Source organism: Phocoena phocoena, chromosome 1 (genome assembly GCF_963924675.1).
Source record: "Phocoena phocoena chromosome 1, mPhoPho1.1, whole genome shotgun sequence".
In the NCBI taxonomy this organism is placed as follows: Eukaryota; Metazoa; Chordata; class Mammalia; order Artiodactyla; family Phocoenidae; genus Phocoena; species Phocoena phocoena.
In genome coordinates, this window is record NC_089219.1 from 22,315,137 (window position 1) to 22,331,684 (window position 16,548).

At 50.9% G+C, this 16,548-nt stretch overlaps 1 protein-coding gene and 4 non-coding genes across 5 annotated transcripts; 1 reads left to right on the plus strand and 4 right to left on the minus strand.

Moving 5' to 3' along the window:
• Positions 1–1,043: 1,043 nt before the first annotated feature.
• On the minus strand, positions 1,044–1,117 carry LOC136141086 (small nucleolar RNA SNORD99). The gene has a single exon (XR_010657707.1). It is a non-coding gene; the product is annotated as a small nucleolar RNA SNORD99 (small nucleolar RNA).
• A 680-nt stretch (positions 1,118–1,797) lies between these two features.
• On the minus strand, positions 1,798–1,924 carry LOC136140973 (small nucleolar RNA SNORA61). The gene has a single exon (XR_010657689.1). It is a non-coding gene; the product is annotated as a small nucleolar RNA SNORA61 (small nucleolar RNA).
• A 228-nt stretch (positions 1,925–2,152) lies between these two features.
• Positions 2,153–2,283, minus strand: LOC136140950 (small nucleolar RNA SNORA44). The gene has a single exon (XR_010657686.1). It is a non-coding gene; the product is annotated as a small nucleolar RNA SNORA44 (small nucleolar RNA).
• Positions 2,284–2,794: 511 nt separating this feature from the next.
• Positions 2,795–2,929, minus strand: LOC136140839 (small nucleolar RNA SNORA16B/SNORA16A family). Its single transcript, XR_010657670.1, has one exon. It is a non-coding gene; the product is annotated as a small nucleolar RNA SNORA16B/SNORA16A family (small nucleolar RNA).
• Positions 2,930–9,345: 6,416 nt separating this feature from the next.
• RAB42 (RAB42, member RAS oncogene family) lies at positions 9,346–10,821 on the plus strand. The gene is made up of 2 exons (XM_065897121.1): positions 9,346–9,584; positions 10,374–10,821. The coding sequence occupies exons 1-2, from the start codon at positions 9,346–9,348 to the stop codon at positions 10,795–10,797; spliced, it is 663 nt and encodes a 220-aa protein (XP_065753193.1). The 3' UTR covers positions 10,798–10,821.
• The last annotated feature ends 5,727 nt before the right edge of the window (positions 10,822–16,548 follow it).

Sequence of the window (16,548 nt, forward strand, 5' to 3'; positions counted from 1 at the left end):
GACCAGTTGTTAGAAGAGGGATGAATGAGGTTCCAGTTTATCTTTGAACAATAATCATTTACCCAGGTGGGGTTGTCTACACTCCTGGAGATTAAGGATTAACCACCAAAGTTAAGTTACTAAAACCAACTTCTTAGGTGACAGGCACATTACTCCTTAAGGTTCTCTTGAGGTCAGAGTGCGTGGACTCCCTGCAGGAATGGTGCCAAATGGTGGGCAATTATCGGCTTTCAGGTATTCCCTTCCCCCAACAAACTTGCTTCCAGTCTGGTGGCTAGGCAGAGTTCATTATTCAGACTGGGGAGGAAGTGGCCCATTGAGAGACGTGTTGGGGCCAGCTTAATCTAGACCAAAAGTCCTGGATTGTTTTAGGTAACGCCTGTACCATCTGTGCCAAGCCCACCTGTTAGTAGATATTAATCCATTTATATATAGGAACCGGTAATTCAGAAATATAACCTGACCATGAGGTCAACCATCACCAAACCGTATCTTGATGCAAGCCTTACACATCTCTATTTATTTTCCAAATAAATTAGGAGATCCCATTTAACTTACCACAAGGACCCTCCTGAAAAGCCTTACCTATAGCTTCGTGCTAGGAAACTGGGAGGGCGGGGAGCGGCGGAGTATACTGCCCCAGGACATTAAGTACCAGTCCTGCCCTCAGCCTGAATTCTCACTTAGCAAGAGTAATACAATTGCAATTATAGAACTGATCGTTTTGTTCCTTTCTGAGATCAACCTTTTCTTCAGAAATTGAGACTATAATTCATTCTGAGTCTTACAGAGTATTTAAATAGGGAATAACCAACAGTCTGAGGGACATCAAGAAAACTGACACAAACATACATCCAGGAACCTTTTATTGGTCACTTGTATGCCAGGTACCAGCATCAGAAAGAAAAAAAGGTGTTTCCCCCTCAAAGAGCCCCTTGTCTCTTCATTTGCCTCTTCCTGTAGTGTTTCTCTCCTGAAAAAGAAGTGTACACCAGTGTGTTAATAATGCCCCAATTAATCAATGCCACCCAGGTTTTCCTAAGGGCTGGTCTCAGTCCCATATCCGCATTTATCATCCAAAGATGTCCACTCAGATTAGGTTTCATCCTGGACCAGTCACAGCCTGAAAAAATACCTTGAGCTAGAATAGAACCACTCTCCCAGGAGAGGGGTGGGTAAGACTCCAAGATTACCAAAACCAATGAGCATGAGCTCAAGCCATTATCGCATTCACAGTAGTCAGCCCTTGCTGTAAAGACACAGGACTGTCCCTTCTGCCACATTCTACTCTGCAGGTGTGTTCTTGGCATTTAGCATAGGCAAATCCAGCAGACCAAGTCACACTGTAAACATTTATTTTTTGTCCTACGGTTATGAAGAGCCAACAAATACAGCACACAAGGCCATATGTAAATGATATATTAAAAAGAAGACTTTTACACACAGACCTGAGTAGCCTTATTATCTACTAGCTACACTGCTTAGGGTGATAACAGTGAAATACTAATGGAAGCTGCAAGGAAGTTGTGTGAAAGCTTCTGGAAGACATTCAACTCACCCAACTCTGTAGATCCACAATCACAGAAGAAGACAGCTTTACTGGTAACAGATCTTAGAAGGGAAAAAAAAGAACACTCGATCAGGAGTCAAGAAAGCTATGGATAAATCCCTCCCAAATACAGAAATATTAGTCAGCAATCACTATACCAGCTGCCCAGTTTCACATACAGCCTCCCTTTAAGTCTAAGATTATCCCATTTTACAGGGGAGGAGGCAACAAGTTCCAAGAGAATTCAACCTTGTTTGAAACTAGCCCACATGCTATATAAACAGACACCATGAGCACAGCTTCAGTACTACTATTCCTCCTCTTACGACCACCAAGACCAAGGTTCAGATCTGATGGGAAAGGGAACCGGAGGGTCAGGCTGTCTTCAACATCCAACTTTACCTTATTCTAAAGCATTGCTCCAGCAACAAGCTGGTCTTTTCAGATACTTCAGTATCAGGCACTGCCAGTAAAACCTGGGGGCAACCTGCAGAAAAAAAGTGTGGAAGCTCTAAACCAAAAAGTTGATCCATACACAGAGGCTGACTTTTTTGATGGAAACACATGGACTCAAGTGGAAGGCTTCCAGCCCAGGTCCTGAGGTACTATAGGAAAGGCGAGTGGCAGCTGCAGGTATTATGCTGACCTGTGCTGTCAAAGTCTCTCCAAGTTGCTCTTGCATGCAGTTGGAGATCCCATGGCCACAACAAGCCATAGCCCTTGGGAACATGCTGTACTGACCCACGAAGCTCCCAAATTACGTCCCTACAGAAAACCTACCAGGTCCTGAGGCTGCTGTGTTCCATCACTGTCATGACCCCAGTCTTCACTCACCAGAAAGGTCAACTTCAGTCATCCTGGAATCTTCAATCTGGCACAGCTAAAAGGAGAACACAACTGTCCTGAATGATCTTAACTGTTCCCTTCATTTGCTCTTCAGAACTACGTTTTTTGACTAGCCTTTGGTCCTAAGTACTGATGCCATAAGCTTTTCAGGGCAATGACCCAAAGCACGACCAAGATCTGCACCACCTGCCACGGGATTTTCCCAGTACAGATATCTAACCCACCCCCATCCACCCCTCCATGCTGGTTCTTGGCCTCTGCAAGCTACTTCTCAAAAGCCTTATTCTGTTAACTCTGTATGCATGACCCCATCAGTGGAACATTTCTGCTAGCCTCTGGAAATGTGTCAACTCTAATAAAGGTCTCTGGCTGTACCTGAGAAATGGCAGGTACAATGGGAGCTGTCTTTTCCTGAAATGTTGCAGATCAGTTACAGCAAACAGAACAGCGACCGTCAAGGAAAACTGTCACTCTGGGCTCCTTTTTGACCACAGCAGCTATGTGGAAGCAGCTGCAGCTTCGACAAGGGCCACAGGGTAATCCAGGTCACAGGGCAGGCCCAACACTGTGCAGCCCTCAGACTCACCTAAATCTGTGCATCAGGACTTATCACCAATTCATCTACTGGGACACTCTGGAAACTAAAAAAAGAGAACAAACATCCTATAGGTCCCAATCACCACTTTGTTTTACTATGTGCCAGTGTTTTGTCTCGTTTATCTTCACTGGACCATTTTATCATCCCCATTTTTTATAAGACTTAGACTAAGTTACTTACCGAAAGTTGTCTATCAATGGAAAAAGTGACAAACCTAGGATTCAAAATAGTATCTGAATGACTAAAGCCCGTCCTCCGGAAAACCTTGTCCTTATACCCACCATGGTGACTTCCTTAACATGTGCTGTGCAGCCAGATAATTTAGATGAAGGCACGGAAGTCACCTGCCCAAGATCACCGAGCAGCTAGCTGTCACAGGCATATTCAAGGTCTGGCTGACCCCATCACGTGGTCTCCCCCCAAATTAAGCCACTTCAGTCCCAGAACTGCCGTGCTCCCGGCGGCCTGCCCGCGTTACTCACCCATGACACCGCAGCACAAGGCCCTGCGGGCCGAGGCGGGAGCAGGGCGCAGCCCTCACAGGTTCCGGGGCCTTTCACTGCGCATGCGGCCAATGTGGCCTTCCGGACCTTGATCCAACCAGGTCGGCAGGCCAGGGTCCTCCGTGCTGCGCTCAACATCCCGCAACCTCGGGAAGCAGCTCCGGCGAGTGTGGCGGCGGTGGCGCCGAGGCTAAGGCCGGGTACGGCGGAGGATGGGCGTAAACCTTAGCAGACAACGCGAAAGGCCAAGAGAACAAGGACGCGGTAACCGGAAAAAAGGGTAGCTGCGCGCCGAGAAGAGGTTTATATAGGTCCCGCCCTTCGCGGCCGCGCCTGACAGTTGGAGCTGCGTGCCGCGCAGACTGCTGGGAATTGTAGTTCTTTCGCCACCAGCGCGGACCGCGTGTCTGGCTCCAGCCCCAAGCGCGTGCGGGGCGAGACCCTTTTCACCCAGATGGAGAAGCCTTGTGGTTTCTTCCGGACCGGAAGAGGTTCCTCCGCCTTCCTTCAGCATTCAGTGAATGTCCAATACCGGGCACTGGGCTCACAGATACCGGTGTGCCATCTGGAGTTCATTCCGGGGAAGACTTTCAACATCGAGAAGTCAACCGTTAACCCTGTGAGCTGAGAAAGGGCTGCGTTCAGACCGCCGTGGGCACGTGGAGGAGCAGCGACTGAGTGATTTCGGGGAGGAGCTCTGTGAGGTCTTCTCGGAGAGGGATCTTGGGGAGGGCTTCCTTCCCAAAAGGAAGAGGCGATTGATTACAGTACTCATGAGATGAATGCATTATTTATTCAAGCCTCATCTCTTCCGCTGATAGATAAAAAATTTTATTGAGTGCTTGCTAAGTACACTGTGCTCCATTATCTCAGCTAGTTTTCATTAACCCTGTGTGTGGGTATTATAATTATGCCTTTTTCACACATAAGGAAACTGAGGAATGGATCACACAGCTAGCAAGTGAGGTAAGGACTGGAATGCGGAAGTCCACCTCAAACAGCACACTCATAATCACTGTGCCATGTGCACGTTTTGTCCATAGAATGAATAAGCGTCAATATAAAAACGTAGTAATTGTCAAGAATTAAGCACCTATTCTGTGCTTAATCTATTCATCAGTTTTCATCCTTACATACACTTTAAAACGTTTTTATCCTTACTTACACTTTAAGAAGTGTTACTATTATTCCCATTTTGTGGAGAAGGCGGCAGACTGTATGAGGGTTAAGAAACTTTCTGATGACTTCCAGATGTGTTTCCTCTTTCCTTCTGAGCTCCAGACTTGATATCCTGCTGCTTCCGTGACATCTACACTTGGATGGCTATTTGTTAATAGGCTTCTCAGAACACAGTCTTTCCTCCTCTAGACCTGCTTTTCCCCATCTCAGTAAGTCCTTAGGGTGACCCAAGACCCCTCTTCTTCTAATATCCCACTTCCAATGCATCAGCAAATCCTGTGTTCACCTTTAAGATGCCTCAAGAATCTATTTCTGGACTTCCCTGGTGGTCCAGTGGTTAAAAATCCGCCTGCCAATGCAGGGGACACCGGTTTGGGAGGATCCCACATGCCGCGGAGCAACTAAGCCCGTGAGTCACAACTACTGAGCCCGCGTGCCACAACTACTGAAGGCCGCGCACCTAGAGCCCGAGCTCCGAAACAAGTGAAGCCACTGAGATGAGAAGCCCGCGCACTGCAATGAAGAGTAGCCCCTGCTCACTGCAACTAGAGAAAGCTTGCGCACAGCAACGAAGACCCAACCCAGCCATAAATAAATAAATGGGAAAAAAATGAAACTGTAAGTCTCTAAAATAATGAGACTAAGGCTCATTTAGCTCTTATATTTAGATCTATGATACATTTTGAGTTAATTTTTGTGTATCATGTGAGGTAGGAATCAAGGTTTGGTTTTTTATTTATTGTGTATTGCCTATCCAATTGTTCCACCTTCAATTTTGTAAAAGATCATCTTTTTCCATCTAATCTAATTGCTTTGGCATCTTTGTTAAAAATCAGTTGACCGTGGGCTTCCCTGGTGGTGCAGTGGTTGAGGGTCCGCCTGCCGATGCGGGGGACATGGGTTCATGCCCCGGTCCGGGAAGATCCCGCATTTGGAATAAAAGTTGAAGTCCCCATGATTGGCCTCTGAGGCCACAGGTGATTGCTGTCATTGCTCACCACTTGCTCCCCATTCATTCAGCTCCCTCTCTCTGGCCTTTGTGCTCTTGGCGCATCCCTTGCCTGCCCCAACCTCAGGGCCTTCACTCTTGCTGTTCTTCCTGCCTGGAACTGTCCTCGCTGTGTATCACAGACAACCACGCTGCTTGCTCCCTCTCTTCCCCTGTTTTTCTGTTCAAATGTCACCTCCTCGGACCACCCTATTTTTTTTTTTTTTGAAGATTTTTTTTTTTTTTTGATGTGGACCATTTTTAAAGTCTTGATTGAACTGGTTACAGTATTGCCTCTGTTTTATGATTTGGGGTTTTTTTTCGCTGCAAGGACTGTGGGATCTTATCTCCCCAACCAGGGATCAAACCTGCGCCCCCTACATTGGAAGGCAAAATCTTAACCACTGGACCACCAAGGAAATCCCCGGACCACCCTATTTTGATATAGCACCCTGCCACCCTTCAAGCTATGGCTTGTTACTTATGACACTTATTGCTCCCTGTCATCACATTTTATATGAGTTTATTTTCTGTCTTTCCCATTACAAGTGAGCTCTTCAAGAAAAGGAATTGTGTCTTTCTTTCCCACGGCTGTATAAGTGCCAAGTATGTAAAAGATGGCCAGCATTTATTGAAATAATTACTAAGTGAATAAATTAATGAATGAATAAAACTTGGCCAAGGCCACATAGCTAGTAAGCATCATTTGGAACTAAAACTAAGATCTGTCTAATGCACATGTGCGCCTGCTATGATACACAGTAACCCCAGAACTATCCTGTGAGGTGGGTGCCATGATTTGCCTCACTTAGCAGAAGGGGAAGCAGGGTTGGAGAAGGGAAATGACTTGCCCCCTGCGTCACATAGGGAGTCCATGGCAAAGTCAGCTGACATCTGGATTCCAGCACCAGGTGCAGTCAGGGACAGGCACATGACCCCAACCCGCAGCAGGAACGTCTAGGAGAGGAAGTTCAAGGAGTCCGATGCTGACGGTGCACTCTGCCCACATGCTGACTGCAAAGGCTTCTGGGACGTCTGGGTTCAAACTGCCTTTCAAGCTGTTTCATGCCTCTGCCTTTGCCCAGCTGCCCCAGCATGGAGTGCGCTTCCTCCCTGACCTCCCCGGCTCCCACTTGTTCTTGGAGACCCAACTTCAGCTTCACCTTCTCCAAGAGGTCTTCTCTGACCCCGTAGCTCCCTCAGTCCAGCTCTGTTGTGGTGTTTGAATGAATAAATGTGTGAATGAATGAACGAATAGCATTTATCCACTTTTATTCATTCATTCATTCAACCATAAATATTTACCAAGTTCTACTTTGTGCCAAGCACTGAGGATACAGCCACTGGTCCTTGTTCTCAAGAGGCCTGAGCCTAGAAGGGAGACAGTGGACAAAAGGGCCTGTGACCTCACTGGCCAGTGAAGTAGGGGTTAGTTACCCTTTGACGAGCAGAAGGGGAGCGTTCCTGGCAGAGGGCTGAGAAGAGGCAAGATGTTCAGCATGGCTGGAGCACCAGTGGTGGGTAAAGAAAGGCGGGGGGGGGGGGGTGGAATGGGCGGAGGAAGACCTGCACCGCCCTGACACAAAAACTGTTTTTCCAGCTGAACAGAGCAAGGTGATAAGAACATCCCGATGGAAGAATTAGTGGGGCAGGTGGGAGTGGGGCAGACCCTCCTGGTTTGGGCAGAGCTGGCCGGGCGGGTTCCTTCACCAACACACATACCCTAGCTGATGCCCCCCCCCCCTCCTCCTGGAGGTGGAGGCAAGCAGAGACTTGGGGCCCTTCAGGCTAGTGCAGGTGACCAAAAGCCAGGATTACTAGGAGACCTAACAAAATGTCTTCTCACAGATTTGCTTAGAGTTAGCCACAAGAAAACCTGGGCCTTCCCAGGTCCCCAAACTGTCCAGCCAGAAACAGACTTGGCAGCTAGTCTGTCTTGGTGCTGAATGATCTTGGGCTGGTTACTTAACTTCTCTGAGCATCAGTTTTCTCATCTGTAAAAAACACTGGGCAGGGGGGCTTCCCTGGTGGCGCAGTGGTTGAGAGTCCGCCTGCCGATGCAGGGGACACGGGTTCGTGGCCCGGTCCGGGAAGATCCCACGTGCCGCGGAGCGGCTGGGCCCGTGAGCCATGGCCGCTGGGCCTGCGCGTCCGGAGCCTGTGCCCCGCAACGGGAGAGGCCACAACAGTAAGAGGCCCGCGTACCGCAAAAAAAAAAAAAAAACCCACTGGGCAGGGACTTCCCTGGTAGTCCAGTAGTTAAGAATCCGCCTTCCAACGCAGGGGACATGGGTTCAATCCCTGGTCGGGGAATTAAGATCCCACGTGCCGCGGGCAACTAAGCCTGCACACTCTAGAGCCGGCACACTGCAACTAGAGAGAAGCCCGCGTGGCACAACAAAGACCCAATGCAGCCAAATAAATAAATATTAAACAACAACAACAGCAACACTGGGCAGACTAACACCTACTCACAAGGTTGTGTAAGGAGGAAATGTGATGATATGATGGTTTGCATTAGTGAGAACTGCTTCCCACTGCCAATTTGCCACAACAAGTTAAACTGGTAACATCCGCCCACAGTGGGATAGTGGGATTAAACCAACAGGCAAGCTGTTTGGGACCAACCAGAGCTCCAGCCTTTATGTCCTGGGTGTCAAGAAGGCCAGACTGGAAAGAGTGGAGTACATCTTGAATGCAGATGTACCTGCCTTACCCTTGCCCCTAATCCAAGTGGGACCTGACCACTTAGCCCTGGTCCTTTGGGAACTTGCTTTGCGGTCCCCTTTTGTGACATCAAGGGGTAATGAAGAGTGAGACAAATCCGGATGTGAGGCCCAGCCCTACTGTGACCCGAGACGAGCCACACATCTGAGCTTCAGTCTCCTCAGCTCTAAAATGGGCACACTCTGGCCTTCTCAAAGAGTTGCTGTCCCAGAGCATAAGGAACTGACCATCTCACCTCATTAATGTTAGCTGTCCAGTCCACAAGCAAACTGCACTCCTTCTGGAATTGCAGTGGTCTGTCTGCTGCCTGTGTGCAAGTCCCTCTCTGGGCCCTGGGGCCCCGCACAGGCAGGAGGGGAGGAAGCAGTGGATGCTGTTGAACATTGACCCTGAACACCGAACGGGAGGCCCCAGGCCAGGGCCAGTGGGGCTCCAGGAAAGGGGTACCTGGGGGGAAAAGAGCACCTATAAACCAACTTTCTTCAGGGGTGTCTCCGGGTCCAGCAGCAGCAGGGACGCGGCTGGGGGACTAATAGAGAGTGGGGCTGCAGAGAGAAGCCACCCCAACGGGTGAATACAGTGGACGCTCTGGCACTGCTGGTCCCAGGCCAGTGCACGTTTGGTTACTGGTCCTCCCTAGTCTTTCTCCCCACATTATCTAGGTTAATCTCTTCATCCTCGAAGTAAGGGTTATCATCTCCATTTTACAGAGGAGGAAACTGAGGCTCGGAGCAAGGAAGTGACTTGTCCAGGTGTTTCCACAGGGCCCGGTGGTTTCCTCGGGGTCCGGCCCCACCCCCCGGTGCTGAAGACGCCCCAGGTTCTCCAGTCCCGGGGTCTGGGTGGCTCAGTGGCCGCCCTGAGGCGGGGGCGGGGGCGGGGGCGGGGCCCTGCGACTGGGCGGGGGCGGGGCCGCATAGTTGGTGGCTGGGCCCCGGGAGGCCAGACGTCCGACATGGAGGCGGGGGGCTGCCGCTACCAGTTTCGGATCGCGCTGCTGGGGGACGCGGCCGTGGGCAAGACGTCGCTGCTGCGGCGCTACGTGGCGGGCGCGCCTGGGATCCCGGAACCCGAGCCGGAGCTCGAGTCGGTGCCCACGGTGGGCGTCGAGTTCTACAGCCGCACTCTGCAGCTGCGGGCCGGGCCGCGCGTGAAGCTGCAGCTCTGGGACACGGCGGGCCAAGAGCGCTTCAGGTGCGCGGTGGGTGGGAGGTGGGGCGGGGAGGGACGAGAAAGGGCTGGCGTGAGGGGCCTCTGGCTAGGGCAGGGTCAGTCCTGGTCCACCTGGGCATGGGGATACCTCAGAGGGGTCAGCCTCAGTGGCCCAAGTAGAGATCTGGGGGTCTCTGCCCTGGGCCTGGGTCCTTCACTCTTGAGTCCTTCATCCTACACATAACAGCAGGTTGGGACTTCCCTGGCGGTCCAGTAGTTAAGAAACCGCCTTCCAACGCAGGGGGCACGGGTTCGATCCCTGGTGGGGGAACTAAGATCCCGCATGGCTCCTGACACGGCCAAACAAACCAAAAACACAAAAAACAAACAAAAATAAAGACCTGGCGCCCTCCCCAGAGGGATGTTCGATATTGAAACTTGGAGGCATGAATGACCTGGGTGCTGAGAGAGCCCACAGGAGGTCAGAGAGGGGGGTGTAAAGGAGATGTGAAAGGAAGAGAGATTCGTGTTGGCCATGAAGGATGTGTAGGAGTTTGCCAGGCAGAGTGGGGAAAAAAAAGACCTGAGATCAGGAAAACATGAGGCTTCCTCTAGGAATGGAGGAATGGTCAGGAGTGTATGGGAATCAAACTGCTGACTAACTGGGGAGCACACAGTCACTTGGGAGAGACAGATATGGGGAAAGAGAAGCACAGGGCAGTGTGAAATGAGCTTTGGGGGTGTGAGGCAGTCAGTGTACAGAGGGCGTGGTCTTGCACCGGGTGTCTTGAAGGCATAAGCCTCTCCCAACTTACTCCCTCCCACTGTCAGGTGCATCACCAGGTCCTTTTACCGGAATGTGGTGGGTGTCCTGCTGGTCTTTGATGTGACAAACAGGAAGTCCTTTGAACACATCCAATACTGGCACCAGGAGGTCATGGCCACTCAGGGCCCCGACAAGGCGATCTTCCTGCTGGTTGGCCACAAGAGTGACCTGCAGAGCACCCGTTGTGTCTCAGCCCAGGAGGCAGAGGAGCTGGCTGCTTCCCTGGGCATGGCCTTCATGGAGACCTCCGCCAAAAATAACTGCAACGTGGACCTGGCCTTCGACACCCTCACTGATGCCATCCAGCAGGCCCTGCAGCAGGGGGACATCAAACTGGAGGAGGACTGGGGGGGTGTCCGGCTCATCCAGAACACCCAAATCCCCAGGCACCCCAGCAGCACACAGCACCCGGGCCCATGCAAGTGTTGACTCTGGGAGGGAAAGGGTTAAAGCAGTGTGGACCTCATAAGTGCTGGTGAGATGGGGAGTGTTAGTATCTCTCTGGAGGGCATATGGCAGAATCTATCCTGAGGGTTAATATAAACAGTATCCTGGTACAGTCTTGTCTCCTGGATTTGGGGGTCTCAAGAGCTCAGCCCCTTTCTACTAGAAAGATCTAAGAGGCCAGGTGTGTAGCTTCCTGTCCTTGAGCCTGTTTCCTCCATGGTCAGAGAAACTCATAGAAGATCCCACCTCACAAGGGGCTGTGGGCACAAATGAGATGATGAATGGGCTACGCTCAGCCAGAGCCTCCCACACAACGAGAATCGAATGGCAAGAACGGTCATCACCGCTCTTTCCTCCCTTGGCCGGGATGTGGCCATTTCTGGCGGCGTCCCTGGGCTCAGATGCTGAACCACTCAGCGTTTGGACGCTGCTGCACAGGCCAGGACAGGTGCAGGGAATTTCAGGCTGAGCCAGCCTTGGAGCCTCCTTAGGTCCTCAGGTTTGGATGAGAAAGTGTGCCCTCAAACCCAGGTTGCTGCCCAGTGCCCCTACTCCAAAGCCAGGGACTGGATCTGGATCTGAGAGGCAGAGATGAATACGAACAGCTCATCTGTTGGGCACACAGTGGACACTGTGATTAGCCACCAAGATCTCCCCTCCTCCCCACTGCACCTCCCAGCTGCTGGGAGTGCTGCCTGGTGGTGGAGCTCAGTTTAATTTCTCTGGGAACTGCCCACCCATCCGGGGCAGCCCACAATCCAGCGTCAATCTATTGGGTCTAATGTGGGGCGGGGGCACTATTCAAAGGCTGGCCCTCTTGTCTCAACTCTAGACAACTCTGAAAGGAAAACCCAGCTTCATCACTCTCCATGGGGTCACTTGAGGCCACTGTTACGACAACATCACAGCTAAATTCTCACGCTCAATCCTTTCTTCCCTTCCTCCCCGCAAGCAAGCATTGACCTCAAGAATCCCCTTGTAAAAGTCTGCACACTGAGTTCCCGCTCAGAATCTGCCGCCTGGGGAACTGAGGCTGCAGCAGAAACTGCACAAGATGTCCAGCAGCAGTGCAGGAAGGCTTTATGGAAGGAAGGATCTCAGCAGGTGTAGAGGGGGTATCTTGGGGGTGTCATTGTGCCAGCAGGCATGGGCAGGGCATGAGCAGTTGCCACAGCAAAAAGAGCACAACCGGGCTTCCCTGGTGGCGCAGTGGTTGAGAGCCCGCCTGCCGATGCGGGGGACACGGGTTCGTGCTCCGGTCCGGGAAGATCCCACGTGCCGCGGAGCGGCTGGGCCCGTGAGCCATGGCCGCTGAGCCTGCACGTCCGGAGCCTGTGCTCCGCAACGGGAGAGGCCACAACAGTGAGAGGCCCGCGTACCGCAAAAAAAAAAAAAAAAAAGCTTACAATGAGCATCGGGAATTCCCTGGCGGTCCAGTGGTTAGGACTCTGGGCTTTCACTGCCGCGGGCCCCAGTTCAATCCCTGGTCGGGAAACTAAGATTCCGCAAGCTGCGTGTGTGACCAATAAATAAATAAATAAAATAAAATAAAATGAGCATCTACTCTGATCTGGGCTCTGGGAATACGGCAGTGAACATGACAGAAAAGCAGTCCTAGGGTCTAGTGGAAGAGAAGAAACCTGTAAGTGGAGCTAAATGATTTCCAGTTGTAAGTGCTATGAAGACCACAGATCTGGAAGATGGGCCTGAGGGTGATGGGGGCCTCCTTTAGAGCAGGTGGTCAAGGAAGGCCTCTCTCAAGAGATGGCCTTTGATCTGAGACCTGGAGGAGGAGGAGGAAGAGCTGAGCTAAGAGCAGAGATCTAGGCAGAAGGAACAGTATCCAGCATTGATTGGGTACTTCTTATAGTATTATTATTCCATTTTACTGATGTTGAGACTGAGGCCCAGAGAAGTTAAATGAAACCAGTAAGTGAGGGAGGAGCCCTGAGGCAAGGGAGAGCTGGGCTCTTTCTAGGAATTTACTAGAGATCTGAGTGCTAGAATGAAGTGAAGAAGCAGGGAATGACCCTCAACTCGGTCTGTGTTTTCTCATCTCCCGGAGCTTCCCCGGACAGGAGTACAGGTCTACTAAACTGAAGCTTGTTTGGGAGATGAGCAGCTGGTCCTGAGGATGGTGGTGGGGATTTGGCTGTCAGGTGCTCAAAAAAAAAAAATAAATAAATCCCCAAGTCCCTGGAGAAAGAAAGAAAAAACTGAGCTTCTCCCCTCTCAGAATCCTGGCCGACTGTGAAAGAACCAGCCTGAAGGCCCTGCCCACCCAGGGCAAGGTCCACCAACAAGGACGAGATGTTGCCCATTGTTTCCAGCTGCCTCCCTTGAGGAATGTTCAGCAGACTGTAGTCACACATCTCTCTCAGCCTCAGTTTCCCATCTATAAAATGGGGATAATAATAGTTTATGTCTCACAGGGTTGTTGTGAAGATTAATGTATTATGTGAATTCCTACAATATGTATGGGCTCACATGCTGTGACCTATTTCTATTGCTTATTATATTATTATTATTACTATTATTATTATTTCTCTGACTTATTATTAACCGTGAAGCAACCTTGTAAGGTCAGGCTGATCTTGTACATTTCAAAGACAGGAACCTAAAGTCCAGGAGGGGAAACTGACGTGGCTCAGTCGGTAAACCCCAGGCCAGCTCAGTGTTCCAACAGCCTTGTCCACCACCTCAGGCCAGGCCCAGAAGGTCCTACCTTATGCTTTGAGGCTGTGATCCCACACTCACAAGCACCATCAGTGTCGCAAAACCTCTGGAGACTGTAAATGGCTTTAATGAGAGTGATTCTGACCCAGCAGTAGGAAGCAGCCCTGCCCAGCCCACTAACTAGAGGAAAGGCACAGAATAGGACTGGAGAATGGGGAAGTGGCCGAGAGGGGCATGCCCTCCTGAGGGCTGCCCACTGTTCAGAAGCAGGCACCCTCTCTCCTGGGAGCAGGCCCCGCACCCAGTTTGCCATCACTGTCATGGTTCAGGCTCCGCAGTCTTTAGTGTAGATTGTGCCACCCCTCTTGAGGGTCTCAGGCCTGTAGGGTGTGATTTAGCATCCACATTGCCCCAGGGGATCTTTTTAAAATACAGATTTGACCTGCCTGCCACCCTCCTAGAATCCTTCCCTGGCTCCCCATGCCTACAGGGTAAAATCCAAACCCTTTCCCCCCAGTCCAATCTGATCTGGTCCTTCAGCATCTCCACCCACTTTGCCCAGGTTCCCAACCACCTGCAGCCCTGGGCTTTGCACATGCTGTTTCCTTTGCAGGGCAAGCTTTGTGGTCAAAACTGGTTTTGAATCTCAGCTCTACTATGTACAGCTGTGGGACCGTGGGGAACTCACTTCATCTCTGTAAGCCTCAGTGGACTCATCTGTAAGTTGGGGATAATAATACCTAACTCAAAGGTTTTAGAAAGGATTAGATGACAAATCAAAGGCAGTACTTGTCACACACAGGAATTCACAAGATGGAAGTCCCTTTCTTCCCCTGAAGGTTTTACTATTAATCACTTTTAGGGAACAGAGACTACCAAAGTACACACTTTGGGGAAATAACAAGGATTCCAGACTCTAACAAAGCTCTTAAAAGATCCTGACCCCCTTCCAGAGATATGGGCTGGGCTCTGCTTTCTTACCAAGAGTGGAGTTCCAGAATCGTCCCTTCAGGTCTATCCCCAGGTTATTCTGAGTAAGCAAAGCTAGCTCTCCAAGGCAGCACCCTGGCCAAATCCTCCAACCATAGCAGCATGGACAAGGTCAGGTTACCTGGCCTCCAAGCTGCTTCCACAGCCCGAAAACCTTGCAACCCAGGCTTGAATCCATCCCCTTTGCCCTTTAGAAGGAACAGAGCCAAAAGTCTGCCGCCCATGGGACCCTTTCTGACAACCTTGCCTGCTCTGGGAGCCACTGAAACCTAGTGGATGAAGAGGGAAGACCCATCCCACCCACACTGCACAGGCTGGAACGGAAGCAATCTAGGTGGGAACCCTGATCTATCCTCTGCCTCTGAGCCTCAGTCTCTTCATGGTAAAATGAGTCCTACCTCACAGGTTTGTTAGAGGATTAAATATGACAACGTGTGTTAAGTGCCTAATAAATGTTAAGTTCCTTCTGCCAACAAGCTCCCTCGGTGTCTTTCATGTGTCCTTCCCGTGCCTGGAATGACCTTCCTCCATATCTGTCAAAACTCTGTTCACCCTTCAAGGCTTAGTCCAGCCTAACATATCAGTTCCTTCTCTGAGCCTTCAGGGCACTAACTTGAGTTGGCTCTCTTTGCAGATTTCAGGCACTGTTGTACCTTTTTGCCCCACTAGAAGGTAGCTCTTCAAGGCCAGGGCTGATTCCCTTGGGGAGGCTGCCTTTGGCAGGGGAACACGGGGCTTTTTAATACCATTAGGGAAAATTTAAAACATAACCAAGAGTAAAGAAACTAACGCAGATGTAGAGAACAGACGTGTGGACACAGGACGGGGCAGGAAGGGTAGGGTGGGATGAACTGGGAGATTAGGCTTGACATAAATACGCTACCACGTGTAAAATAGCTAGCTAGTGGGAACCTGCTGTATAGCACAGGGAACTCAGCTTGGTGCTCTGTGATGACCTAGATGGGTGGGATGTGCGGGGGAGGGAGGTCCAAGAGGAAGGAGATATATGTATACATATAGCTGATTCACTTCACTGTACAGCAGAAACTAACACGGTATTGTAAAGCAATTATACTCCAAAAAAAAACCTAGTATCAAGTAGTTTGAAGAACTTCTTGTAGTCATAACTCAGCTTCAACAAATACCAGCAGGAATGGCCAGTCTTGTTTTACTCTCCCTTCTCTTTATGAATGTTATTCTTAGGATCCTGGCCCTGGAGGGGGAACTGGTGCTCGGTCTGTGGTTGACAGGTGTGGGAGGATTTCTCCAGGGCCCCTGGCTGGGACATGTCCCATGGAAGTCCCAGTGTTGGGAGAGGCAAGCTTCACACTGCACAGCCCTCCCTCCTGTAGGTACAGACCTAGGGCTGGGACTCAGGCCAGCAGAGAGAAGGAAGAATATCCTCGCATATGGGGGCTGTGGTCTGCCGCCCACGGTCTTTTGAGCTACACCTGGGGATTTCTCAGGATCGGTTATAGGACCAGGGCCTCTATTTTGGGGAAGTCCTGCTTCTGTCCTGAAGGGACTCAGTTCTGCATGGTGGTTTCAAATGGCACTCTGTCTGGGAGGCTTCACTAAGCCTGGGTCTGGGCGTATCCTGGAGAGCCTAGACCCAAAAGCCCGATTGCCTTTGGGTTCTGGCTCTACATCTCTCACTGCAAGTCTGAGCCAGCCCCAGACCACGTGGTTTATGCTTCAGTTCTGGGCTCGCTTCTCCTCCTGGCTGGTCTCCTGCACCACATGGATCCTCTCTGGCAGTACCAGTCCCATATCCTCCTCCTAGGAGGCCCAAATGTGGACAAACCATCCTTGTTGAGACACTACGTGGAGGGCATCTTTGTCGAGGGCGTCGCCCAGGCAGTGGCGGTGGACTTCTCAGTGCCCTTCATGGAGGCAGAGCCTGGGGGTCCAGCTGGCCAGGAAAGGTCACCACCTACCCCTGAGGGGGAGAGCCCACCCATCAGGAAGAGAAGGGGTGTTGGTGGCCATGACAAAGATGAACTCTGGACCAAGAGCACAGGTCTGAGTCCTGGCCTACCCTGTGACCACGGGCAGGCCACATGATCT

Excerpts from the sequence above, each read along its gene's own strand:
- RAB42 (XM_065897121.1), top strand. The coding sequence starts at position 9,346 with ATGGAGGCGGGGGGCTGCCGCTACCAGTTTCGGATCGCGCTGCTGGGG. Across the intron at positions 9,585-10,373 it reads GCGGGCCAAGAGCGCTTCAG|GTGCATCACCAGGTCCTTTT; the intron begins GTGCGCGGTGGG and ends TCCCACTGTCAG.